Source organism: Orcinus orca, chromosome 14 (genome assembly GCF_937001465.1).
Source record: "Orcinus orca chromosome 14, mOrcOrc1.1, whole genome shotgun sequence".
Classification (NCBI taxonomy): Eukaryota; Metazoa; Chordata; class Mammalia; order Artiodactyla; family Delphinidae; genus Orcinus; species Orcinus orca.
The window spans coordinates 16,409,840-16,436,590 of record NC_064572.1 but is presented as its reverse complement, the minus strand read 5'-3'; the positions used below and the strand labels follow the sequence as shown (position 1 = coordinate 16,436,590).

At 43.7% G+C, this 26,751-nt stretch overlaps 1 protein-coding gene across 4 annotated transcripts in view; it reads right to left on the bottom strand.

The window, feature by feature from the left end:
• Positions 1-1,990: 1,990 nt before the first annotated feature.
• Positions 1,991-26,751, bottom strand: part of CHRM3 (cholinergic receptor muscarinic 3) — a 526,415-nt gene continuing 501,654 nt past the window's right edge. For all 4 annotated transcript variants that reach the window (XM_033412960.2, XM_004283819.4, XM_033412961.2 and 1 more), the window contains one exon: positions 1,991-6,959. In XM_033412960.2, coding sequence (XP_033268851.1) covers positions 5,168-6,940 — 1,773 coding nt within the window. In that variant the 5' untranslated portion in view covers positions 6,941-6,959 and the 3' untranslated portion in view covers positions 1,991-5,167. The remainder of the gene's footprint in view (positions 6,960-26,751) is intronic.

Genomic DNA, 26,751 nt, shown 5'->3' with positions numbered 1-26,751 from the left:
GTCGAAGTGTGGGGCATTGACGTACACATAATTCTGATAAATATTTGCTATATTAAGTATAAGGAGTTTATTAAACATTCAACAGCATTTATTGAATGTCTACTGCTTGACAGATAATGTGCCAGCCACAGGATGAGGAAGACCTGATTTCTATCATTAAGGAAATCACAGAATCTAGGATAAAAATAGTTCGGGGTTTGGTATGTAAATTGCAGAATGAATAAGTATTTTGGACTTCAAGAAAGAACAAAAATAAAGCTTTATATTCTGAGGATAATCTTTTAAGCTTAAGATAAGATTATTTGGGTGAGGGAAGTGTTATTAATACTTCTTTGCAACTGAAGAGTATAGCCTCCTTTTCCATTTCCCGTTCGTATAGAATGTCTTGTGTAACTCAGATGAGAGCCGCCCTGGATCTGGGAGATTATTTGGGGAGTTCCCAGCCCAGGCCAAGAACTGTAGGGTCTGAACTCTGTGCTGAGTCTTCCTGGTTCTACCAGAGTGACCACAGTCCTAACATTGCGCTAAAGTGCTTGGGTGTCCGCTTCCACATGTCCGAGTGCACTGTCTATCTGTGTGTGTGAAGCTGTGAATGTAATGTGTGTCCAGTTAACAAGTCTAACCCTTGTCCATCTTGGAGCCTGGTGACAAAATATTATGCAGTTCCAAACTTATGTTGAACACAGTCACTTTGGGAACTTGTTTTTCTTTTTTCATCTTTATTATCTCAACACGAGCCTCCTTTCTCAGGCAGTGACGCTAAAGCCAGAAAAAGAAAATGGAATATTCCTAGTTCTCAAGAGCCCTGGGCTTCTGTCCCTGGAGCCAACCTCTTAGGGCTGGAATATTTATTCTCACAGCATGAGTCCCAGTAGAGGCGGAATTCCTACAAAACGGAGGCATGAAAACACCAGGAGAGACAGCATAACCTAGGTCCATAAAGGCAAGTGGTAAAATTGACCTGCATCCTACTATGGGGTGGCGTTTGCACTGCTGTGCCAAGTTTGTCACGCATGACATATGAGAAAAAACATGGTTTTAGAGGAGGCGGTACAAGTAGGGCTGTCAGGTTGAAGAAAGGACCAGCATTTTGGGTGCTGTATGCTATACAGTTTCAGTCCATTTCGAGAAATACCACTGAGAAACCAAACACCCCCTACCCAGCAGCTCTACTTGTAAGGTTGTCAGGCCTTAGGTGATCATCCTGGAATAAAGTGGTATTTGAAATAAAATTCCAGGTTTACCAACAAACTGTGAGAGTTCCTTAGAGATCATTGTACTGAAATATAAGTAAATAACTCTGAGGGATACATAAAATCAGAATTTTTCAAGTGTTCTTCAGTTAGAGTATTTACATTCATCATGGTAGTTATTCACCTAACGCCCTGACTCTATTTCACCTGTTTGCTATTAGAAGGCAAATTGAGATGCTTTCATGTTGTTAATGAGTAAGAGCGTATGGGGACAACCCATTGAGTTTAAGGGTAAATGACACGTGTGGCAGAGGCCATGTAATTACCTGGTGACAGAACTGGGCCAAAAGCTCAGGGCTCCTCATGCTAAGTTAGAGCTTCTTTGTGATACATTCACTTGTCCTCTGAAGCTCCTGGGATGTACTGTCCAGTTTCTCAGCCATACGTCCCCATCTGGGAATCGTCTCTACTCAGATAAGCATGGGGCACCCAGAATGATCCGGAGGCCCTGCCTCCGTCTCGTGTTGTCTCCATCAGGCTTCTCCACTGTGCCTGAGCCTTGGCACCCTTTTCCTTCCCGAGATTGACCTGAAGCAGCTAACTCTGCATCAGAGCTGTGCCCTCCCCCTTCTCACAAGTGATGCACAAAGGGCTCTAATCCTTCTCCAGAGCAATGAACTTGCCCATCTGCACACAGAGGGGTGGACAGAGAAAGCTGCAATGCCTTCTAGATCTTTAGCCCCTGCAGTTGCTTATGCTTATGCTTTCTTTCTTTCTTTTTTTTTTCTGTGAGAGTCTAGAACTATTATATGTGAAAGAGTAAGTAGAAATGGAACTTATCTGGAGACTCAAGGCTCGATTTGAAGTCAAGGATGATTCAGGGCAATATGGTGAACCAGCAGAAAGACTACAGGTAGGTGATGGAAAAAAGAGAGCAGAGCCAAGGGGAATACGGGACCAGAAAGCTCACTTCTCTTATCCACCTGGTAGACCCTGGAGAATAGAGAATGGGAGAACAGAGTCAGGGGTGCGCGCGCGCACACGTGTGTGCGTGTGTGCGTGTGTGTGTGTGTTGGGGTGCTTTCTTCACGTGTAGTTTATTTAGGTTTGATTATTTTATTCTCAATTAAAGCGGATAATCATGAAAGCTCTGCAAACCTCATTCATATGGATTGAAAACAATTTGATTCCCATCTGGGGGGATGATCTCATGTAAATGCTGAATACCTCTTCTAGTGACAAGTCCTTTGAGAAATGCATGTGTAGCTACGTCTGGTTTTAAACACTTCACTACATCTTTGATTACACTCCTAAATTTTCCAAACTCAAAAGAATCTGTTTTTCTTATTTTCTTTTTCTGAAAATGACCTAAGAGTTGGACATACATTTCTATAAACAGAGTCAGTAGACAGTATTTAAAAGCAGTTTTCATTCACAAGAGATTTAAAAATAATTCGATAATTAAACCAGTAACAGAAGAGCTGACGTCTTGGACGTCTTTCTTTTCTTCCATTCTCAGCATCATAAAAGGACAAGGATGAGGAGATAATCATGTTTAAGTAGAGTTGTTATTAACCTTCACAGTTCTGCTAAAGCTTACGTTTCTTCATTTCTTAAATTTAATTCTATTTCTTTTTAAATACAGGAAACAGTCTTTTGAGAGGGAGGCAAGATAGGAGATCCAAAGAGAATGGGAATTACTGATGTACAGGGAGACTTGAATCAGCATTCACAAATTTATTAGTGCCAGGCCAACGTGAGTAATAAAATATAGATGCACTTGCTCACTAGACATTTCACAGGTTAATAACATAACATTCTGTAGTTTGCTATACATGTTAGAAAATAGTCTCTGTTTTTTCTTATTCTTTGGTCGAATGTGGGCCAAAAAAATAATTCTTTCAATTATGCCAATTTGCCTTTTTTTGCCCTTGTCATGTGATTTCAAATACACTGGTGGAGGGTTGCTTTGACCGGTTCCCATCAGGTTTAACTAGAACAGTATTAAACCATTATGTTGAAGTTAAAGTTGACTTTTAATTACCTAGAAAGAGTTAGGTACCTCCTGGCACCAACAGGATGACTTTTTCCTCTTCTTAGCCACAAGAAAGCTCGATATACCCTACCCATTGCTCAAGTGGACCTTAAAGAATCACTTTCAAGGGACACCACCTGCTGAAGACTAAAGAGTAATATTTATCAACATTAAATAGAACTCGGTGAAATATGCATAAATACATCTTCATATAAACATAACACAAAATTAAATAGTTCAGAAACACAGACACCACTGAGTACACTTCCACTGTTGTCAACATCTGCTGTAAACACCAGCTCACACTGAACACAAAAGCAGCTTCTACCCTGGCTCCGGGTTCACACCACGGAGACCCTGTACAGAGGGAAGATTTCTCCTCAGCCCCCCACCTCCCACCCCTCCCACTCCCCACACAGCCCACAAAAGGAAAAAAAAAAAGAACCCTGACACCTACAGCAGCAACACAGACGACGGCTACAGCAGCAGCCCTCCCCTCCCCCCAATAGAACAGTTAGCGTTTGGGCCAATTCAGAAGAGAATACAAAATCACTTTTTAGAAATGTACTAAGGAAATCAATTTGAAGCAATACTTTTCAAAGTGTAATACTTTCTTTAGAGGACTTATGACTTCACGAACCCCACCCATTCCTGGGTAAAGGCTGCGCAATGAACGGCAGAAAGTACTGGCCCCAGCTAAGTGACAAAAGGTGTAAGCCCTTTTTCATTTAAATACGTCAAGTAGCAAGAAATCGAATCTCGTGTTCTTCTTTGCCCCTCAGAAGGTCTCTTCTGCTTTGCTCCATGTAATGCTGTGTATGCCATTCAAACGTGTCACTATTACTGAGTTTCAAGCAGGTAAGATAGCAAAGGTTTTGTTTGGAAACATTCAGATTTGGACCATTAAATTCAGACATGTGGATGTGGTTCATTCTTAGAGCTCAGAGGGGCCCCCATTCGATTTAGCTCTGTTGAGGGTGTCCACAGAGGTAACAGCTTACTCAGAGTCTGGTCGAACCTTGGTGCTCATCTGACTCACCAGGCTGACCGCTCCACACAGACCTGCCCAGAGGGCCTGGCTGTTCTCTGCTGCATAGTCTCCGGGAAAACAGCCCTGGTCTCCAAAACACTACACGGGGTTTAAGTTCACTTTTACGTTGTGTTAGGATCCTAGAGAAACGTCAGTCACCAAAGTACTGAAAGAATATATTGCCGGAATAATTGGCCGGTTCAGTGATTCCCCTTATATTATATACACTGTGTGTGTGTGCGTGGAATTCACACACATACACACACACACACACACACATATATACATATACACTTATGCATCTTTTATTTGTACGAAACTTGAACTGCACAAAACAGTACTCTGCAAGAATCAAGTCCACAAATAGAGTTCAACGACACACCAGTGAGAAGACGGGGAGCTCTACGGGGACGAGAAGGTGAGGCTTTGCAACGTACGAAAGAATTTCAGAACCACGGATTCACCGGCCTGACGCGTTCCACGTGGGATGTGGATCGACACTTTGGGGACCCTTGGGGAGAACAGGGCAACTGGGCCCGCTAGTTATCCTCACCGAGATTCCAGAGCTAATGGGAATGAAAAGGCCCAGGCAGACCAATTTGGGTATATAATTGCCATGAAACAATTATTTCTTTCTCGTTAAGAAAAAACAAAGTCTATTTCAGAATAAATTTCTTCATATCCAGTAATAGGCTTATTTATTTATTTTTGGCTGAATTGGTGTTTGACTTTTGATATGAAAATGGATTTATTTAATGGATCGGTAAACAGGCAGCTTCTTTCACATCTGGGTGATAAAGACATTTTCTTATCAGCGCCAGAAATCACCCCCACCCTCGCCTCACTCCCTCCTAAGGTCTGTGGGTTGACGTGTGCGTTTGGTGACTGCTACTGACAACACACCTCATCCTACAAGGCCTGCTCGGGCGCCCGTTTGTGGAAAATGACTGACTGTCTTTGCTGGTACTGCTGCTTGCGCCTCTTCCTTTTGTCACACTGGCACAACAGCAGCATCTTGAAAGTGGTTCTGAATGTTTTGTTGCACAGGGCATAGCACACGGGGTTCACGGTGCTGTTGATGTAGCACAGCCAATAGCCCAGATTCCAATAGGTTTTGGGGATGCAGCTGTCACAAAAGGTGTTCACCAGAACCATAATGTTGTAGGGGGTCCAGGTGATAATGAAGGCAAGCAAGATGGCGCTGAGGGTCTGGGCCGCCTTCTTCTCCTTGATGAGGGACATCCGTTTCCGCTTGGTGATCTGGCTTCTGGTCTTCAGAGCAAACCTCTTGGCCAGAGTAGCTTCCTTAAAGGACAGAGGCAGAGTGGCCGTGGTCTTGCCCACCGAGGAGTTGACATCAGAGGCCTTGGCCGTGTCCACGGCTGACTCCAACTGGATGGGAAGCTTGGAGAAGCTTTTCTGAAAACTGCCTCCGTCGTCCATGCTCTTTTGGGCCTGGAGTTTGCTGGCTTTCGTCTCTAAGTCCACTGCCCCCAGCTCCTCCTCCGGCACCTGCAGGTTGTCTGACGAGGGTAACTTGGTGGAGCTGAGGATGGTGCTGTGACCCGGAAGCTTGAGCACGATGGAGTAGATGGCTCTTGTCTCCGAGCCCATGTCCTCCTCGTCGGAGGAAGCGGAATTTTCCAGGGAGGCAGCAGCGTCGTTGTTATTCCAGCTGTCGCTGCTGCTGTGGTCTTGGTCAATCTGCTCGGCACTGGGCTTCCAGCTCTTCGTTGTGAACCAGAAGTGGCAGCGTCCGTACTTCCTCCTGGCTGAGCGTTTCATGCTTTGCTGTTGAAGCTCATAGCTGCTGCAGCTTCGAGAACTACCTGTGGGATGGACAAAGTTCTCTGCCTCTGCCTCTGTCCCAGAGGCCTGCAGCCCAGCAAGCTCTTTGGTACGTTTTTCAGTTTCCTTATAGATCCTCCAGTATAAAATAGTCATGATGGTGACAGGCATATAAAAGGCAGCGATGGCCGTGCCGAAGGTGATGGTGGGCTCACTGAGGAACTGGATGAAACACTCCCCTGGAGGCACAGTTCTCTTCCCAACAAAGTATTGCCAGAACAAGATGGCAGGAGCCCAAAGGATGAAGGAGATGACCCAAGCCAGACCTATCATCACACCAGCTCGCTTTGTTGTTCGTTTGGCTCGGTACGTGAGCGGCCTCGTGATGGAAAAGTACCTGTCAAAGCTAATGACCAGAAGATTCATGACGGAGGCATTGCTAGCCACGTAGTCAATGGAAAGCCAGAGGTCACAGGCCAAGTTCCCTAAAGCCCATCGGTTCATGATGATGTAGGTAGTAAACAGATTCATTGAAATGACCCCAATAATCAGGTCGGCACAGGCCAGACTTAAGAGGAAGTAGTTGTTGACGGTCTTCAGTTGCTTGTTGACCTTGAATGCCACTATCACCAGGATGTTGCCGATGATGGTCACCAAGGCCAGGACGCCCGTTAAGAATGCAATGAAGACCACCTGCCAGATGGTATGACCTCCCAGAGGGTCACTGGTGGTGCCATTTGGAGAGGAGGAATTCCCAGCTGCCCGAGAAATGTTGTAGCTGCCAAAATGAGTAACCGTTCCTGGGGGCAGCCCTGCATCGGAAGGGCCGTGAATCCAGGAAGAGCTGATGTTCGGAAACAAAGGTGAGGTTGTATTGTTATTGTGCAAGGTCATGGTGACTCTCTGACATAGTCTGGGGAGAAAAGAGAAAAGATGGAGTCAGGACCATTTCTGCCTTCATCTGATTTGTTCTTTGCATTGCATCCTTTCAAAGTAGCACTCCTCCTATTACTGGATAATAGGACCTATATTACAGGCGAACCTGGGAGAGTCCAGCACATCGGTTCATCCCCTTATTTTAAAGCTGAGGAGTTGTCAACTTTATTTCGATAAAAATAGATAAATTAAATAAAGGTGAACAGCACAGGGCAGGCAGAGATCGATCTGTTCAAGGTAGGTAGCACGATTAGCTGGTGACAGGCACTGAACATTGTGCTTTTTCTCCACAACTTCCACCTTTCTAAATACAGACCACATATACTTCCGCATGATGTTGTCATCAAACAAGATCTTCCTTCCTTCTCTCTCTTTGAAAAGTACGGGAAAAATAGTAGCTGCATATATGATACTCATCCAACATAGCTTTATCATCACACTACGTGAGACATTGATCTTATTCATTTGCATTTTATCCACCTGGGCATTTTCCTAACCCAGGCTTCAAACATAAGCAACTTGAAGGCAATTCCAGCCATGTAAGCCTCACTGGAATAAGCAACAGCAACCTGGAGCAAGGGGGGAAATACGCATAAATCACTTTCCATTATATTATCTCTTTAACACACAGTTAGAAAAAGTAATGTATTGGGCTTCCCTGGTGGCGCAGTGGTTGAGAGTCCGCATGCCGATGCAGGCGACGCGGGTTCGTGTCCCGGTCCGGGAAGATCCCACGTGCCGCGGAGCGGCTGGGCCCGTGAGCCACGGCCACTGAGCCTGCGCATCCGGAGTCTGTGCTCCGCAACGGGAGAGGCCACAACAGTGACAGGCCCGCGTACCGCAAAAAAAAAAAAAAAAAAGAGGAGCAGTAAGAGTAAATATGGGGGATTGACATGGATGTTGGAAAGAGAGAGGGAAATTCTCTGTTCCTTGGGATTCCTGGGTGCTGGTGACTCTATTTATACCCACGTGGAAAAATCTGTGTTTGCTTGCTTCAAGCAAGCAAGAGATATGGGGGAAGGAGAGAGATGGGAGGGAATGTGGGGGAATAGAGACAGTATGATCATCATGGCCTCTCAAACCTAGATCTAGCCATTCCTGAAGTCAACTCTGCCTCTTTGAACTTGCCAGTTACGTAAGCCAACCATTTCCTTTGCTGCCTGGGCTACCTGAGAAAGGTTACTGTCATCTGCACCTGAAAGGGTCCTTATTAACATAACTGTCATCAGCTACATCAGCACTTCTCACTGAACCACTACTAGCTTTAGGTCATTAAGACTGGTGCCGCTGAATTCAATAAGTCAAGACTCTGCCTTCCAAGGACGTACACCTTAGATGAGATACGGGACATGGATAACGTAATTTTGAAAAGCACGTAGTTTTTAAGGAAATGTCACATTGTTCACTGCAAATAACACATTATGTTTGTACAAATGAATATCAACTTATTTTGCCCAGTTGACCGATAATAGTGAAGAATATAAGTAGGAATTTTGGAAATAAGCCGGAGATCAATTCTCTCTTTCAGTTCATTTCTGTGAATCGTGAGGGCAATACACGTTATACAATATTCCAGTCCAATCATGCTTTGTTGGAATACAGAATATAAAAGAAACCAGAATTGAGGAAAGACACCTACACTTAGGACCAGCTTTCTATAATGGGTTGATTAAATACCTGTCCTGGTGTTTCTGGTGTCTAGGGGTATCTTGACTCATATCAGAAAACCTGTGAACCACAAATTGTTAGGTGATCTTTGATCTGAAATCTTTGGCATGCTTACCAGTAGCCATTGTTCCTTTTATAATTCAACACTAATTCACTATCTAATATCACTTAAAAGTTTCAGATACTGTGTGCATTAGCAGTATGCCTGAAAAAACAATGTACGTACTTTAATTAAAAAATAATGCTGTTGGAAAAATGGCACTGATAGACTTGCTTGATGCAGGGTTGCTACAAACTTTCAGTTTGTTAAAAATGCAATTATCTGTGAAGAGCAGTAAAGCTAAGTGCAATAAAACAAGATATGTCTTTCCTGGCCTAAATAGAGACTAATGTAACCAGAAATAAATCCAGGTATATACAGTCAATTGGTCTTTAAATACTCTAGTAGAGACAGAGCTTTGAGATAAAGTCTTTTGAGCTGCAAACACATTGATCTTTGAGCATTAAGGGATGGTGCAGTGGCCTAAACATTAGGCAAATAAGAAAGATCTCCCTCCCCCAACCTTCACTCAGGTCCCTGTATCTGAGACATTTTCCATGACCTTTTCTCTGGGCTCCATGCCACTGTGCCATATTCATCTCATAAAAAGGATCTTCCCATTCTGGAGGCTTGACAATTGATGTCTTGTTAGTACACAGTATGACATCAGAAGAACCTGATCAAAAGTTCATAAGGACTTCAACACAGAATATCTAAAAGTTCTTATTAGACATGATAGTCACCCAACGCCTTTCTTCCTGTACAGCTATCCTTTCATGAGTAATATGTGACTTCCTAAGAATCAGGGGTTCTAGTTGAGACCGAGATGAAACAACGATAAACCTGGACTAAATGTATTCTGTTTAAGGTGCTTTTTCCGAGAAAGGGACGTCACGTCTATGCTCCATGCTCTTTTCCTCATCCTGACTCAACAGCCTCTATGCTGTACAGTTAGTATATTTTGAGTCAAAGGAGTTCATGGTTAGTGCTCATTGAATTGACTTATGTTGGTGAGGAGAGCTAAGGGAAACATTGCTTTTTAATGCTCAGGAAGAAACAGGTGGTGGGAACAGAGAGGCCTGTAAGCCTGCTGACCTTAGTACTTTGTAAGTGGTCCCAGGCAGGAGTTCTAGGAATGCAGCCTGCATAAGGGCAAATGGGGTTATCACATAGGAGCAGAAGGGGGCGGGGGGTGGCTCTAGATCTGCTCTGGGATTTACAGCAGGTTCCTGTCCAGGCTGGGAGCTGGAGGCTGTGGGGTCCCTGGGACATTCAGGGCGTTGCTACTGAAGTGGTGCAGGCCCAGCCCCCAGGCAAGGAGCTCAAAACTGAACATGATCCTGCCGGTGGGCGAGACAAGCACCTTCCAGAGCCCTCCTGGATTCTGGGAGGAGGGTCATCCTTCCATGTGGGTTAATTACAACTCTGTACATATAGGATTGTTCTTGATTTCATCTCTGAGTATATATAGATTTCCAGACAGTTTTCACTTCATTCCATCTAGCAGCACAAACAGAATTGATTCACTTAGTTTTTCAAAATGTAAGTCAGGAGCCAATTAGTGGGCCAGCATGAGAATAAAAAAGAAAAGGAAATAAACAGAATTGAATGGGACACAGCAGAACACGAACCACATAATGATAACAGTACTGTTTCATACAAGTTCTGATTAGCGCATGTGCACACACACACCCACACATTCAATATATAGTCATGATGTAAAGTGTATTTTGTACTGTGGGTCGCATTCAACAATGTTCGAAAACCACTGCAGTTGATAGTTTGACATCTTTTTAAAATTTAAAAGGAGAAAGTGAAGGAGAAAATATGAAAGAACAATTTGAGAGTGCTAAGTTTAGAGGAAAGCGAAGGACACTTGTGAGAAATTAACTCCCTTCCCTCTAGTTATGGAATAAAATTTTTCTGGGATTATAAATCTGTAAAATATATAGATAACTTAAAAAAATGTTTAAATATCTGATATGAAAATACATGTGAAAGTTCTTAGAGAGTCCTAAAAGGCCAATATAAATCTGAAGCCTTTGTCTAAATCAATTCTACCTCTACTATTGTTATTATTTTAATCATGAAGGCTCAGGGGAAAAAAGGAAAAATATCTTGCAATTCACAATCATGCTTTTTTCTAAGACCAATTATTTAGTGCTTCTTCCATATTCGAAATCTGGTATGCATCATGTTGCAGGGCTTGTTTCGGGTCTCTCTTGGACTGCGTTCTTTGCTAAGAGTGTCTCTGTTTTCTGTCATAATTCATCACAGTATTCAACAGCTAAAATGACTTTTCCCGAAACTAGCTTGGTCGGGCACAGGAAATGCCACCGCCGACCACTAGGTGGCAGAGCGGACTCGGAGAACAACCTCTCCAGCAGGCGCCAAAGAGCCGCCCGTTTCCCCAGGCTGGTGATGGGGAAACTTCAGCTTAGTTCAGTCATGCAGTCCGTGAAGGATATCAAACAGGGTCAACACACGCTCGGCAATCAAACATGTCTTTAAAGGGCATCCAACCTTTTCAGACGCGCACAGGCAGAATCAAACTTTGTGAACTCAGCTCGTGTTATTCATTTCAAGCCGCAGGGAGGACAGATGTGCCCTAATATGGTGCAGTCACTCCTGGTGCAAAACAGAACATCCCAGAAGCCAAAACTGGAAAAGAATTCCATTTAAAAAGGACAAAGCTTGTTTTCAAAAAGTGGATGCATCGTGCTGCCTCCCTTGGTTGCCGCCTTTCATATGTTTTATTCAGTTTGACAACAAAAATGAAGGCTGCTTGGAAAAGCACTTACATCAGCACTGCCTAGGCATAGCAGTTGCTACTGAAATAACATGGTTTTTACCTTAAAAACAAAAGCCTAAATGGGACTAATGATTATCTGCTTCAGCACTCTCAAGCCTTTGTTATTAGAATTTCTAGAGAAATGACAAGAAATGAAAAACAGAGGTGAAGCAGTTCTTTTAAAATATCTGGGGGCTTCCCTGGTGGCGCAGTGGTTAAGAATCCGCCTGCCAATGCAGGGGACACGGGTTCGAGCCCTGGTCCGGGAAGACCCCACATGCCCTGGAGCAACTAAGCATGGGTGCTACAACCACTGAGCTTGCGCTCTAGAGCCTGCGAGCCACAGCTACTGAGCCCACGTGCCACAACTACTGAGCCCACATGCCTAGAGCCCGTGCTCCGCAACAAGAGAAGCCACCGCAATGAGAAGCCCGTGCACCGCAACAAAGAGTAGCCCCTGCTCGCCACAACTAGAGAAAGCCCGCCGTAGCAACGAAGACCCAACACAGCCAAAAATAAAAATAAATAAATTTAAAAATAAATAAATAAATAAATATCTGTAAGCCCACTTTGCCCACAGGAGTCCATGCACTCCCCCTGCAGTCCTTTTCTGAGGAAAAAAGAGGGACAGAGTGCAGCTGAATTCTGTTCTACTGCAAACCTTTATGACCTAAGGTACGTTCAGTATGGTTTCAACATTCTGCAAATTCATTGTTATTTATTAATATTTTGAAGACCGTGCTTTTGTAATGTTATTAGAGCTAACATAATTGTAGAAATAATTCTGATTGGAAATCTTTTTAATGAAAACAGTCATTTGGGCTAAATATTTCTTACATCTCTATTTACATACTGTAAGGACATCTGGGAAGAAAGTTCTTCTGGCTTGATTTTGACTTCTTGTGATTACTTTAAGTTAGAGTAGCTATGATATTTTTCAAGGTCCATATTTATCAGAGTATTTATTTTTGTATCTGGACATAGTCCATACATGTGATTTCCTTTTAAACTTCAGCCTACATGTGTCCTGCCCAATTCACACATGTACAGAAGACTGTCTGTTTGCAAAGAAAGTAGAAGTAAGTGGGAGACACGTAGAAAACAGTGTAACAAGCCCTGCCACGATGCATTAGGGTCAGAAACATACTGATTCTGCCACGTGGGCACATTATCTGAGTCCTCTGATCCTGCTTCCTCATCTATAAAATGAGGATTATCATACTTGAGGATTGGATAGAACGTGTAGAAAACACTCAGTATAGTCTGATGGGTCCATGGCAGTTTCTCAAAAATGGTAAGGCTAATTGAATAATTTTCTACGACTGTTTGATTTTATAGATTGGCGCTTTTCAAGGCTAACAAGAGCTGACATTTGTTGAGTATAAAACACTTGTTGGGTTGAGGTCTCAACCCAAGGTGACTCTGTCTCCATCTGGCAATGTCTGCGGACATTTCTTGTCACAATTTGGGGAGAACGTGCTACTGGCATCTGGTGTGTAGACGCCAGGGATGCTGATAAACGTCCTACAATGCACCAGACAAGCCCCTACAATAGAGAATTATCCAGCCCAAGAGGTCAATAGTGCTGAAGTTGAGAAACTCTACTGTAAAGAAAGAGAGGAGAGATTCAGAAAATGTTGCAACACTCCATCTGCCAGGAGAATCTGGAAAACGTCCTGGCACGCACATACCTGGCATGCGCTAAGTCTCTTCCAGAATCAGCTCACATTTAATTTCTCTGGAAATCACACTCTCCCCACTCCCCCTGAGGATGAATCTCACATTCATTTATTTGGCTCTTCAATCATTATTTCAGACAGTGAATGTGTCTGAGTGCTTACTGCAGGCCTTATGTGGAAGACAGAGTTCTTGCTGTCTAGGAATCACCTGGAGACACCATCAACTAAACAAAATCACTGCAATAGAAGGAGAAAGGCGAGGCTATTTTGTGAGTCTGAGGAATATAACTCCAGGCTGCCATGCCAGTAAAAGGAGAACATAGCATTCCGGAGGGAGTACACAGACTATTCAAAGCCCACCGCCCAGCGGTCCTGCACACCCTGCACATCCTCCCATCCGAGCCCACAGCATTTCAACTTGTCTCCCTCACTACACCGAAGATTCCACCTTCTGCTACTCAACTCTTTCCTCCGACATCTAGCACAATTTCCCTCCCAGAGTAGACCCAGAACGATTGTCTCCACCCCAGCATTACTGAGATTAACACTGTTACACTTTGGACAGGAGAACTCATAAGGGCTCAAGGAGATAAGCTTGGAGAAGGTAAAGGCGGCAGGAAGGAAGAAACACATTGTATTTCCAACAGGCTGGGGGCTCCAGCTGTAGGGAAGGCTGACAAACTTCTCTGGGGTTCTCAAAGCAACCTCAGATATGGTGGCATTTGGCTGGGAATGACCCAAGAAAAGAAAGAGTTCGGTGGAATACATCTTTCAGGACTGGAAGAACCTGAGAGAGGAGTCTTCCCTTGATCACCAGGCCATTGCCCAGGGGCGGCTTCAGCCTCTGCCACCTAAGAGAAAGAGAGATGGGTTCTCAAATAACCACACCCTCTCTTTGAAGGTTCATCTGGTAGTTGTCACAATACAAACACAAGAGTTTTCTGGAAAAACAAGCATCTCATAATACACAAATTTTGTAATCACTCTTTGCTGCCCTTGAATGTACTCTGGACCTCAAACCCTTAACACTTGTCACGCACCCTGATGGCACTAGGAGTCCTGCAAGGTGGTACCCTCCTAGCTCACTGTTCACCCAGCTGTGGCATCTCCGGTTAGTTATGAAAGCTCGGAAACTCTCAGTCTCCACACACACCAGAAAATTCAGAATAGTAACAGCAGTAATACCGTATGGTTGTTAAGCAGATTCAGTGAAGTAACAGGTGAAGCATCTGATACAACTGCCATCACTCAATAGATGTTTTACAAGTGGGAGACCCCTCCTCTCCCACTTCATCCTCACACCCAGAACTGGGGTCCCTGGTGTTCCCAGTGAATTTGTGGTTCTTGATGTCTCATCGCAGAAAGAATTCAGTGAGAAACAAAATGAGAGGTAAGAAGTGGATTTTTTTAAAAGAGAAACACAATACACAGAGCGTGGGCCATCTCAGAAGGCAAGAGGCCTTGGGAGAAACACGGTGTGGTTAGTTTTTATGGGCTGGGTAATTTCATAGGCTAATGAGTGGGAGGATTATTCCAATTATTTCAGGGAAGGGGGGGGAGATTTCCAGGAATTGGGCCACTGCCCACCTTTTGGCCTTTGGTGGTTAGCCTCAGAACTGTCATGATGCTGGTGGGTGTGTCATTTAGCTAATGTATCACAATGAACATATAATGAAGCTCAAGGTCCACTGGAAGTCGAATATTCCGCCATCTTGGACCTAGTTGGTTCTAGCCAGTTTTTGTCATGTCCTATGGCTGTGCCATTCTTTTAAAGGTTGTGCCCTGCCCCCTTCCCTCCTGTTTCAGTAGGTGGGCCTCAGGGAATTACCAAAGTCTACACCCCTTTTTCCTTGTCTGACCTTAACCAATGCTGCACCTGCTTAGGCAGGTTCTCGGAGGACCCTAACCGCTTCCGTGAAGAATTGCAGGCCCTGACTCTTTCCTTGGACTTACCTGGAAGAATGTAAATATTGTCCTTTCCCACTGCTGCACCAGTGAGGAAAAGGCCCAAATTTGGGCACAGGCTACATGTTGCCCAACCACATAGAAACCCTGTGACAGCAGTACCTCTAATGGATCCCAACTGGGACTATCAACCAGGCCAGCCTGGTATCACTAGTAGGGATCACATGATCCTTTGCCTCACTGAAGGGATGAAACGATGCATAATTAAACCTGTTAACTATGATAAGGTTAACGAGATCACCCAAGGCCAAGAGGAAAATCCAGCCCTATTTCAGGCCAGATTGGTAGATGCCCTCAGAAAGTATACGAATGTAGACCCAGATACTTTCGAGGGACAAACTGTATTTGCAGCCCACTTCCATGAGCCAATCAGCCCCTGACATCCGTTGGAAGCTTCAAAAGCTTGCCATGGGGTCCCAAACCCCTCTCAACCTTCTTATTGACACAGCCTTCAGTATTTTTAGCAAGAGACCAGGCTGAGGAGGAAAAGAAGGAACAGCGTGACTTAAGGAAGGAATGACAGGAAGCCAGGCTTTTGGCAGCCATCATGACAAGACCTAACCCACCACCTGATCACCCCAAAAGTACTCCCAGAAGACCTCTGCCAAGGAAGGGAGCCTTTCTCAGCTGTGGGAGTCCTGAACACTGGAGCAAGGAATGCACAGGAAACAGGTCCCAGCCTACACCCAAAATGCCATGCCCACTCTGCAACAAGATGGGCCACTGGAAGAGGGAATGCCCCGAGCACTGAAGGGAGTGAGGAAATTCCCCCACGCCAGTCATGACAGTGGTTGACTGATGGGATCTGGGACCTCCCAAGGCTCCTGAGGAGACTGTCATCATCACATGGGAGGAACCACGGGTGACCACTGATGTGGCAGATAAGCTTGTCCAATTTCTAGTGGACACGAGAGCCACTTACTCTGTCCTGATGTCTCATGCTAGGTCCCTTGCCCCTAAACCTGCTCTATCACTGGGGACAGATGAAAGCCAAAACTAAAATATTTCGCCACCCCTCTACCTTGCACCTGGGGAAAGACTCTTATAACTCACAAGTTTCTTGTCATGCCTGAATGCCCTAGACCATTACTGGGGAGGAATTTTCTCTCAGCCTTGTGGGCAACTCTTACTCTCTCTGAAGACCAAAGCCAAGGAGTGTTTTCGGCTGGACTATGTATTATACAAGACACAGACCATCCAACCCAAAATATTTCCCCAGAAATTGAAAAACTTATAGATCCGCAGGCCTGGGATCAGGGAATCCCAGGGAAGACAAAGTTCGTCACTCCTATAAAAATCACCTTAAAGGAAACTAATAACTTCCCTTCCAGGCACCAACACCCCATAAAACCAGGGGTTTGACAAGGCCTCCAACTCCTAATCTCAAATTAAATATGAGCTCTCATTAAATATGTGCTTTTGGTGCCATGCCAATCTCTCTGTAATATTCCAATCCTCCCTGGTCTTCTCAGGAACCCTCATCTCTGCCATCCTTATAAAATGCAAATTTTGCAAAAGGGAGTAAAGTAATTTAGAACTAGACTTGTCAAGTATAAGTAGAAATCCTAAGTGTCTTTTCTGTAAACATTAGTAAAAAGGGTTTAGCCATCTAGACAGGTGACCTTGATTTGACTCAGGGCTGAAATTTTGAAATGAGAACTATGAGGTCTCTCTGTTTGTTTGTGTATTCATATGTATCTATATGTGTTTTTTGTTGTTTTTTTTTTTTTTTTTGCGGTACACGGGCCTCTCACCGTTGTGGCCTCTCCCGTTGCGGAGCACAGGCTCCGGACGCGCAGGCTCAGCGGCCATGGCTCACGCGCCTAGCCGCTCCGCGGCATGTGGGATCTTCCCGGACCGGGGCACGAACCTGTGTCTCCTGCATCGGCAGGCGGACTCTCAACCACTGAGCCACCAGGGAAGCCCTCTATATGTGTTTTAAATGTATGGTATTACCAAAATTAATTAGTAAAAGAGCTCTACTTAATTGACTTAATTAAGTGCTTATATAAATACTCAGAAATATAAAACTGGCCAAAATGAATTTCAGGTTCATGTCATCTGGGAAATATTCAATACTAAACTGATATCTGGTATTAAAGGTGGCTTAAGCTTGTTGGTCTGATTAATACAGACACATCTTTACAGTCATCAATGTTAAGTATAGTACTTCTATTGTACCTGGGTTTACTAGAGGTCAAATAAAACCTTATTACTGCATATCTGGCAAATTTGTTAGCAAGAAAAATAACTTAAAATGGAAATAAATAACTTTTAAGAAAAGCAGGATGTGTGTTTTCAGTAAAGAAAGTATGAGGAATGGAATTGCATTTTATTAAGCGAAAAGGAAGTAGGTCTGACTTAGAGCTGGCTGTTTCTGGATGGAAAAATAAAGTGATGGATACAGAAAGTGATGAAAGGTTGGTGGAAAGTGGACCCTGAGAAAAGAGTTGTGCATGATCAGGATTTTCTAAGATTGAATTACATCTAGTCAGGTAAATGGATTTTGTTGGGAATGGGCTAGGACAAGACTACATTTGGTTTCTCCCTCCAAAGTATTCTTGAAATGCTGCCTTCGACAACAGATTGTGTGAGTTTCTTTGCCTTTAAGTGATTTGTATTTGCTTTTGAGATCTCTTGTAACTTTGGTTGAGAAATGTGTTGTCTCACAGTGCCCTATGATATTATTTGACCAAGTGTTTTAAAACTTCTTGACAAACTTCCCAAATATCAAATTTTAATTAAAGTTCTTTTGATTTCCAGCTAACTTTGGGATGCTTTAGGGGGGCCCTGAGGTATCCCAAAGAAAAATATTTAACCAGGATTATTTGGTATGTTAAGTTAAAGGTAATCATTTGTAATTCTGGTTACTGTAACCAAGGTTCTTTATCAATAACACTGTAATCAGATGTTTAACCATGCCTCTCAAGTCTTTTGTCATTTTTAGATATTTCGTACTATGATGCTGTTACAAAAAATACTTCATCACCAAGAAGATCCACAGAAAGGCTATGGAAACAGGTACAACAGTTCCACATCAAGAAGGTGGCTATGTGAGGATTCCAGCCCATACCGACTTAAAACAAGGAGTTGTCCTGCCCCTGGGGCCCCTAGATCAGGCATACAGAGATTTTTTACTCCCTGACAGGCAGGGTCGATGCCCCTACTCAGCACTGAAGCAGTTACAGAAGACGGACTGTCGCCCCTCTGCTTCCCGTAAGAATATGGGAGTAAAATCTCTGGAGGAGGGAATGAAACAGGAGGGAAGGGGGCAGGGCACAACCTTTAAAAGAATGACATAGCCATAGGACGTGACAAAAACTGGCTAGAACCAACTAGGTCCAAGATGGCAGAATATTCAACTTCCAGTGGACCTTGAGCCTCATCACATGCTCCTTGTAATACATTAGCTAAATGACACACCCACCAGCGTCATGACAGTTCTGAGGCTACCACAAAAGGCCAAAAAGTGGGCGGTGGCCCAATTCCTGGAAATCTCCACCCCTTCCCCCAAATAATTGGAATAATCCTCCCACTCATTAGCCTATGAAATTACCCAGCCCATAAAAACTAACCACACCATGTTTCTCCCAAGGCCTCTTGCCTTCTGAGATGGCCCACACTCTGTCTGTGGAGTATGTTTCTCTCTAGGTAAATCCACTTCTTACCTATCACTTTGTCTCTCACTGAATTCTGTCTGCAATGAGACATCAAGAACCTCAAATTTACCGGGAACACTACTACTTCCTGAAGGGGGCAAAGAGGCTCTGGCTACATTTCTGGTATGGAAGCATAAAGAGGCTTACAGGGCAGTAGGGCCAGGGAGAGACTGAAGATGGTGGAAGAGTATTGGGGTTTGGGTCCTCTGTCTGGGGCTCCTGTTCTTCTGGGTGCCACTAGAGAGGGCTTTTGTGTAGCCCGAATGGGTCCCAGTTGGCGAGGTTCCCTAACGTAGGACTTGCATAGCTCCAGGTTTTCTCTTAGGGCCATAAAAGCCTGTACATAAGGAACTTCTGTCCATTTCCCCTGCCTTTTGCAAAAGATGTCTAGCTGTAGGATGGCACTATAGTTGAGGCTCCCATTTTCTGGCCAGGCCTCATCGTCCTCAAGTTTATATTGGGGCCAGACTTCATCACAAAAGAAAATGAGCTTTTTTTGTTTTAAAGAATCTAGAGAAAATTTGTCCCAGTGACTCAAAATGCACCCGAGGGGTGTGTCCTTGGGGATGGAGGAGGTGTTCCCCATCGTTCCTTCAGGGAGAGAATGCTCCTGTACCAGAGAGAAGCACTAGCATTAAGAGGTCCCATAGGGGCTAAGACAGGACTGGTTCCAGGTGTCCCCATTCCCTTGGTCCTGTTGACTTTATCCACAATGTGGGTTAGCTACTTCCCCATGTGGCAGTCTTTTTGGCCCCAGCATTCTGGGACACGTGTCCTATCCTGGCATCTGCAGCACCCAGGATAAGTGACCTTCCTGAAGGTTTCTCTATAGATTCTATAGATTAATCCCTGTATTCTGGGATATGTTGCCCTGGAATGGACATCCTCATGGTTCTAGGACCTATTTAAGTCCCAGCTTTTTTCTCTACAAAGGTGGTAAGTTTTGGAAAACAGGCACTGGCCATTTAGGGAGATGGTTTGTGAAAAAGGAAAAAAACCCTCTCTCTTCCATTTCTTTTTGTGGGCGGCACCCCTGGGGCCTTGGTGCCATCCTCGCCCTCCCCTCTTCCCACATGTGCTCTGGCCAGTGAGCAGTGGGGCTGGGTGTAGGGGTGGATATGGCAGCTGAAGTGGAGGCACCGTGACTGTAGTTAGGGGAATGGAAGGCCCCATGACCCTGGAAGGACACTCCAAATCTCGTGATCCTGGGGAGGCAAGCACAGCAAATTCGGATCATTTCCCAAGCGTGTATCCCCGGGCGCGGTCATGTGTGTGACCCACCAAGCTTGAGTCGCCTGCCCCGCCCTAACGGGATGGGGTCAGGGCAGACCCTGGAGGGGCCAGCCAAACACCAGGAGGTGGGGGTGGGGGGTGGGGGGGTAGGTGAAAGATGGTCCCACTACCCTGAGTCCCAACCACGTGGTTCAGAACCATCCTCCTCCTGATACCTGGGGGTCGTGAGCACAGCCTGCCTACCGCGTGAGGGAGCTCCCGAAGGGATCACAGCTGCTGTAACCATGGCACAAACACTAAGCAAGGCTGTATTTCATATTTTTACACAACTGGACCTGTTAACAGTTAATCAAATGGTGGATAAGGCAAGCCCAGACGGCAAAGATCCTACGGCTCGGGTCCCTGGTTGCCTGTGACGATGGCTGGAAACTTTCCCTGACATGCCCTGCCCATATGTAACATTAGGAAGTGAAAGACCTACCAGTAAGGTTGGAGAGTACCTGGCAGATTTCTTTTTCCCCATTTGCGGCAGAGTAAGGCACGAGATAAGAGTGGAAAGAGTGAGGTAGGGATGCAGAGTTGAGACAAGGATAATTAGGTGTAGGTGGACCAATAATAAGCCTATGACAGTAGCCGCGGGGAGGGGGCAGTGTTATGCTTTTAACTGTGAGCCTGAAATCATTGCGTGGCAATTGCCTTGAGGTGGGTGGACAGACCTAGCATCTCTGTAGTCTGTTCCACGATCCACTTATCCTCTCACAGAGACTTCTTTTCCACGCCAAGCACCCTGATGGCTTTTAACTGCTTGTCCTGCATCCACATTTTTGTGGCAATAGGTCTGAAAATGAGACAGACTATAAGAAAGAGAGGGAGAGAGAGATGGAGATGGCTGGAAATAAGGCAGCACCTCTCAAGCGCAAGGGAGGCAAGAGGCTGAGGCTTACCAAATTCTCCTGGCTGTCTCGCCAATATGGTCCTGGTGAATTTGATGTTCTTGATGTCTCATTGCAGAAAGAATTCAGTGAGAGACAAAGTGATAGGTAAGAAGTGGATTAATTTAGAGAGAAACACACTCCACAGACAGAGTGTGGGCCATCTTGGAAAGTGAGAGGCCTTAGGAGAAACATGGTGTGGTTAGTTTTTATGGGCTGGGTAATTTCATAGGCTAATGAGTGGGAGGATTATTCCAATTATTTTGGGGAAGGGGTGGAGATTTCCAGGAATTGGGCCACCGCCCACTTTATGGCCTTTTGTGGTAGCCTTAGAACTGTCATGACGCTGGTGGGTGTGTCATTTAGCTAATGTATTGCAAGGAGCATGTGATGAGGCTCAAGGTCCACTGGAAGTCGAATATTCTGCCATCTTGGACCTAGTTGGTTCTAGCCAGTTTTTGTCATGTCCTAGGGCTATTTCATTCTTTTAAAGGTTGTGCCCTGACCCCTTCCCTCCTGTTTCACTGGGATATGCCAAGGTGGCCACGGTGAGGTGACCACTTGCACTTGCAGCCACCTGTGCCATTCCTTGTTTTTAAATGTTTGAAATATTACTTTGTGTATATATGAATTTTTATTTTACTATTAGGTTATAAACCTCTGGGGGCAGTAACAAAGGCTTACTTTTTCTTTTCTTTTCTTCCTCCCTTTCTTTAAGTTTCCAAGTCTTTTTTTGTGATAAAATAAAGTGGTTTCCTCATAGGTAACATGTTTAATGTATAGATATTTGATACATATGATTAATAAATATTCATCTTTTTTTATAAAAGCAAATTAGGCAAGAAAAAGACATAGTAATCATCGTTTCTCTCAACAACTTGAAAGTAAAACGTCCTGAAGATCAAAATGAATTCTACTGAAGAAGAAGAAGCATTGAAGGATGGGGAGAAGGAGACAGAATACAAAATGAAAAAACCCCACCAGTCATGGGGGAAAAAAAAACACCTAGCAAGATGGCTTTAAATACTCAGCGAAGAATTTTATGCATGGCTAAGAGATTTAAAAGCATTGTGGGAAACTGACACAACATTGTAAATCAACTATACTTCAAATTAAAAACAAGCATTGTGGGAAGGATAGGAAACTAGGTAAATGAAAACAAGACACCACAATTATATTTTGATTTCTTTTGTCCTTCCAGGGACATGCTTTTTAAGTTCTTTTTATATGACTTTGAGGGCAAACATCATGATGACCTTCGGACAGACACTGCAGGTTTTGCTCTCGGTGTTTCCTTTCTGCTATCGTGATAGCATCTGTTCTTCAGGGAGCCAGGTGCTTTTCTAAGTGATGTGCATGTGTTAACTCATTTAATCCTCATCATAATCATGTGAGGTGGAGGCTATTAGGCTTTCTACTTGAAGCTAAAGAAACTGGTATAGCAAGTGGTTAAAAGACCTGCCCGGAGTCCACATACAACTAACTGTAAGACACAGGTGTGCTGGCTCCGAGTCTATTCCTAACCTCTACCCTAGTAGCGGATTTGTCATGAACAAGCAAAAATTTCAAACAATACATAAGTGTATAAAGCAGAAATTCAGTCCTCTTGCCCTTGCCTCTCTCATTCCCATGCCCTAGAAGTAACCACTGGCAACAGTTCACTTAGTAAATATTTGTTAGATGAATGGATATGTCCTTCGCAAACGTGTTCTTGTAATTACAAAATACATATGTGTGTTTTTAAGCACTCACTACGTGCCAGGCACTGTTCTCTTTGTTTACACACATTAAGTCTTTTAATCTGCCTAACAACCCTGTGAGTTAAGTCTTTTACTTAACGTCCAGATGAGAAAATGGAGGCACAGAGAGGTTAAGTGACTGAGCCAGATCACACAGCTCCTCAGTTGCAGAGTTAAGATGTGAAGCAAGGCAATCTGACCCAAAATTTTGCTCCCAAACAAACAATGGTATATTATGTTCCCTAGTTTTCTGTTTTTCACTTCACAATGTATCATGGGCATCTTTCTCATTCAGTGCAGATAAACCTATGTCACACATACTTTAAAATTAACTCAAAAACATAGAGAGGGACTGTTGAGGATTCATCTATTGGCAGATCATGTTCTTGACTCAAATAGAATTTTCAGGGCAGGTAAGGGCATGTTGCTGTGTTTGCTGAGGATTCTTTCTTTGAAGTGAAAGAGTGAAGAGCATGAATGCAGCCAATACAAATCCTAAGACACTCCAAAAATGAGTCTGGCGGGTATCCAAACTCATTTTCCCCCACAAGTTCTACTGTAATTTCAGAAGGAGTTAAAGGCCAGCCTCAGTTTATCAGTGTTTAAAAGAGCTATCCATTGACTACCTCGCTCACATCACAAAACTGTGTAGAAAACCAAACAAATGAACAGATATGAAAGCACTCTGATGAAGTATAAGATGGATCAGGAGCTTAAACAACTCTTAAAACACTAAACTCCAAGGGCATTTGCAGTTTTTGATTAAAAAATAAAATGGAAATTAAATTCTTTAAATATGATATACCAGTATAAAAAAAGAGACTATTTTATTGAAAGTACTACCTATCTCTTAAAATGAAGCAATGAGAACAGAAACTGTGAGAATTGAAATAAAATAATAATAAAATGTATATTTTGGCACAGCCTGTATAATTAAATATTGGAAAACAATGATCTCTTGTTTTAAATTTCCTGAACCCAAATGGAAACTAAAACTCACATCACTATTAATTCTGGCTCCATGGGATGAAAAACAAAGAGGCCAAGGAAGAAAGTTGAGCTAGTCCAAAGAAACTGCGAATCCTCATCGTAAAATGCGAGAGGAATGTGAATTAAAAATTAAACCCTGAAAGTGTGAAATCAATAAAATGAAAAGATTTATCCAGGCAGAAAAGAAGAAATTATACTGGGGTTTATGAATAAAAACAAACAAAAAATAACTTCAGGTTGACTGTTGTGGTTTGGTGCCTGGAATTACTTTTAAAAGGAATCTGCACTTCCTCTGAGCGATATACTGGCTGCCTGGGCCTCGCCTGGGCCTCTTGGCATGAGAGTACTTTGCGCTGATGAGCTCAGAAGTATCATGTCTTATCACCTGCCCCTAAGCTTCCCGAGGTCAAGGAACTGGGCTCATACGTATGTACAACCCAGCCGGTGGATGATTTGGAGCCAGACACACCTGACAGCAAACTCCCCATGTACACCTAAGTTATCTGGGTAGATGACTTCACCCTCTGTGGTGAGGCTTGTGTTTATCTTCCCTGGGATAATATTTGAAAACATATAATTCAGTGGCTGAGATATGAAGTCTCTGTCTGCAGTAAATATTATTATTAGCTGTATCTTACTGTTGATTACATGCATGAAACACTCCATAGAATTAATATACCACAATGGGGGCAGCCATAATTCACCAAAGGAATTCTTTTAGCAATTGCCAACCCCCAGATTCAAATGATTTTATTTTATTTTTTATTTTTTTAACATCTTTATTGCAGTATAATTGCTCTATAGTAATGTGTTAGTTTCTACTGTATAACAAAGTGAATCAGCTATATGCATACGTATATCCCCATATCTCCTCCCTCTTGTGCCTCCCTCCCATCCTCCCTACCCCACCCCTCTAGGTGGTCACAAAGCACAGAGCTGATCTCCCTGTGCTATGCAGCTGCTTCCCACTAGCTATCTGTTTTACATTTGGTAGTGTATGTATGTCCATGCCACTCTCTCACTTCATCCCAGCTTACCCTTCCCCCTCCCCGTGTCCTCAAGTCCATTCTCTATGTCTGCGTCTTTATTCCTGTCCTGCCCCTAGGTTCTTCAGAACCACTTTTTTTTTTTTTTTTTTAGATTCCATATATATGTGTTAGCGTACGTTTTTTTTTTTTTCTTTCTGACTTACTTCACTCTGTATGACAGACTCTAGGTCCATCCACCTCACTACAAATAACTCAATTTCATTTCTTTTTATGGCTGAGTAATATTCCATTGTATATATGTGCCACATCTTCTTTATCTATCAAATGATTTTAAAGTCTTCAGGATCTAAGTGATTCAGCATGGAACACAACATTCGCAGTGGAGACTGCACTGCGTGTTGCAAAGTGCTGTGCATATTGCTGAACTGATATATTTCAGGGTCTACAACATGGTTTATGACACAACCAATTCTATAATAACCGATAATACCTGTCATCCATTGAGTGCTTACTATGTCCATATATATGTTCCATATATGGCATATATGGGATATGCCTTCATAAATGCCATATAATGTGCCACTCCATATAAGGTGTGTGTGTGTATATATATATATATATATACACACACACACGTGTACATAATATGCCTCCATAAGTGCCACATATATATATGTAATGTGCCACTCTGTATATGGCATACATATATTAATTATATATATTCAAAATATATATATATACATATTCATTAGGGTAAATCCTTATCATAACTCTATAAGGTGGATATTCTTAGTATTTTATGTTTGAGGAAACTGAGGCTCAGAGGAGTTAAGAACCTGCCCCAGGGACACTGGACTAGTTAAATACCGGTGCTGGGATTACTGTGTGTATCTGACACTGAAACACACTCTGTTTAGCTTACCCTACAGTGGGCTCCTCTTGTAATTGCCATTAATCACGTGATTATTGTTGTGTTCATACATTGCTAGTTTAAGAATCAACACATTTGATTCTTCTTTCTCTGTGACAGATGAACCTGGAAATGGTTCGTAAGAGGGTGCAAGACTAAATAGGGTGAGGGTCTTCCAGAATTTAAAGTTATACTCTTTGATTGTCTTTTTCTTTTTTTTAATTTTTATTTTATATTGGAGTATAGTTGATTGACAATGTTGTATTAGTTTCAGGTGTACAGCAAAGTGATTCAATTATACATGTTATCTTTTTTTTTCAAATTCTTTTCTAATGTAGGTTATTACAGAACATTGAGCAGAGTTCCCTGTGCTATATAGTAGGTCCTTGTTGGTTATCTATTTTAAATATAGCAGTGTGTACATGTCAATCCCTAAGTCCCAATGATTGTCTTTTTTTTTTTTTTTTTTTGTGGTATGCAGGCCTCTCACTGCTGTGGCCTCTCCTGTTGCGGAGCACAGGCTCCGGACGCGCAGGCCCAGCGGCCATGGCTCACGGGCCCAGCCGCTCCGCGGCATGTGGGATCCTCCCGGACCGGGGCACGAACTCGCGTCCCCTGCATCGGCAGGCGGACTCCCAACCACTGCGCCACCAGGGAAGCCCAATGATTGTCTTTTTCATACTTAACCTCCCTCACTATGCTTGATGTCCTCCGGAGGGCCTGTCATTTAGAATTGGTTAAATTTTTTTTTTTTTTTTTTGGTGGTACGCGGGCCCGACCGCCGCGGCCTCTCCCACTGCGGAGCACAGGTTCCAGACGCGCAGGCCCATTGGCCATGGCTCACAGGCCCAGCCGCTCCGCGGCACGTGGGATCCTCCCGCACCGGGGCACGAACCCGCGTCCCCTGCATCGGCAGGCGGACTCTCAACCACTGCGCCACCAGGGAAGCCCTAGAATTGGTTAAATTTTTGACACAGTCTCAGCATATCTCAGCCCAGGACTGAAGGCTGAAACACTGCCCCATGAACACCTGCTAAAGTGAATGGACTGGTTCCTGGTCACCAGCTGCCGTGGAGATGATGAGGTACTTTGTTGTTCTCCATCACTGGTGTAGCCTGGTTGAACCAGCCTGCATAAGCCAAAAGTGATGGAGATGTACAGATCTTCCTCGACT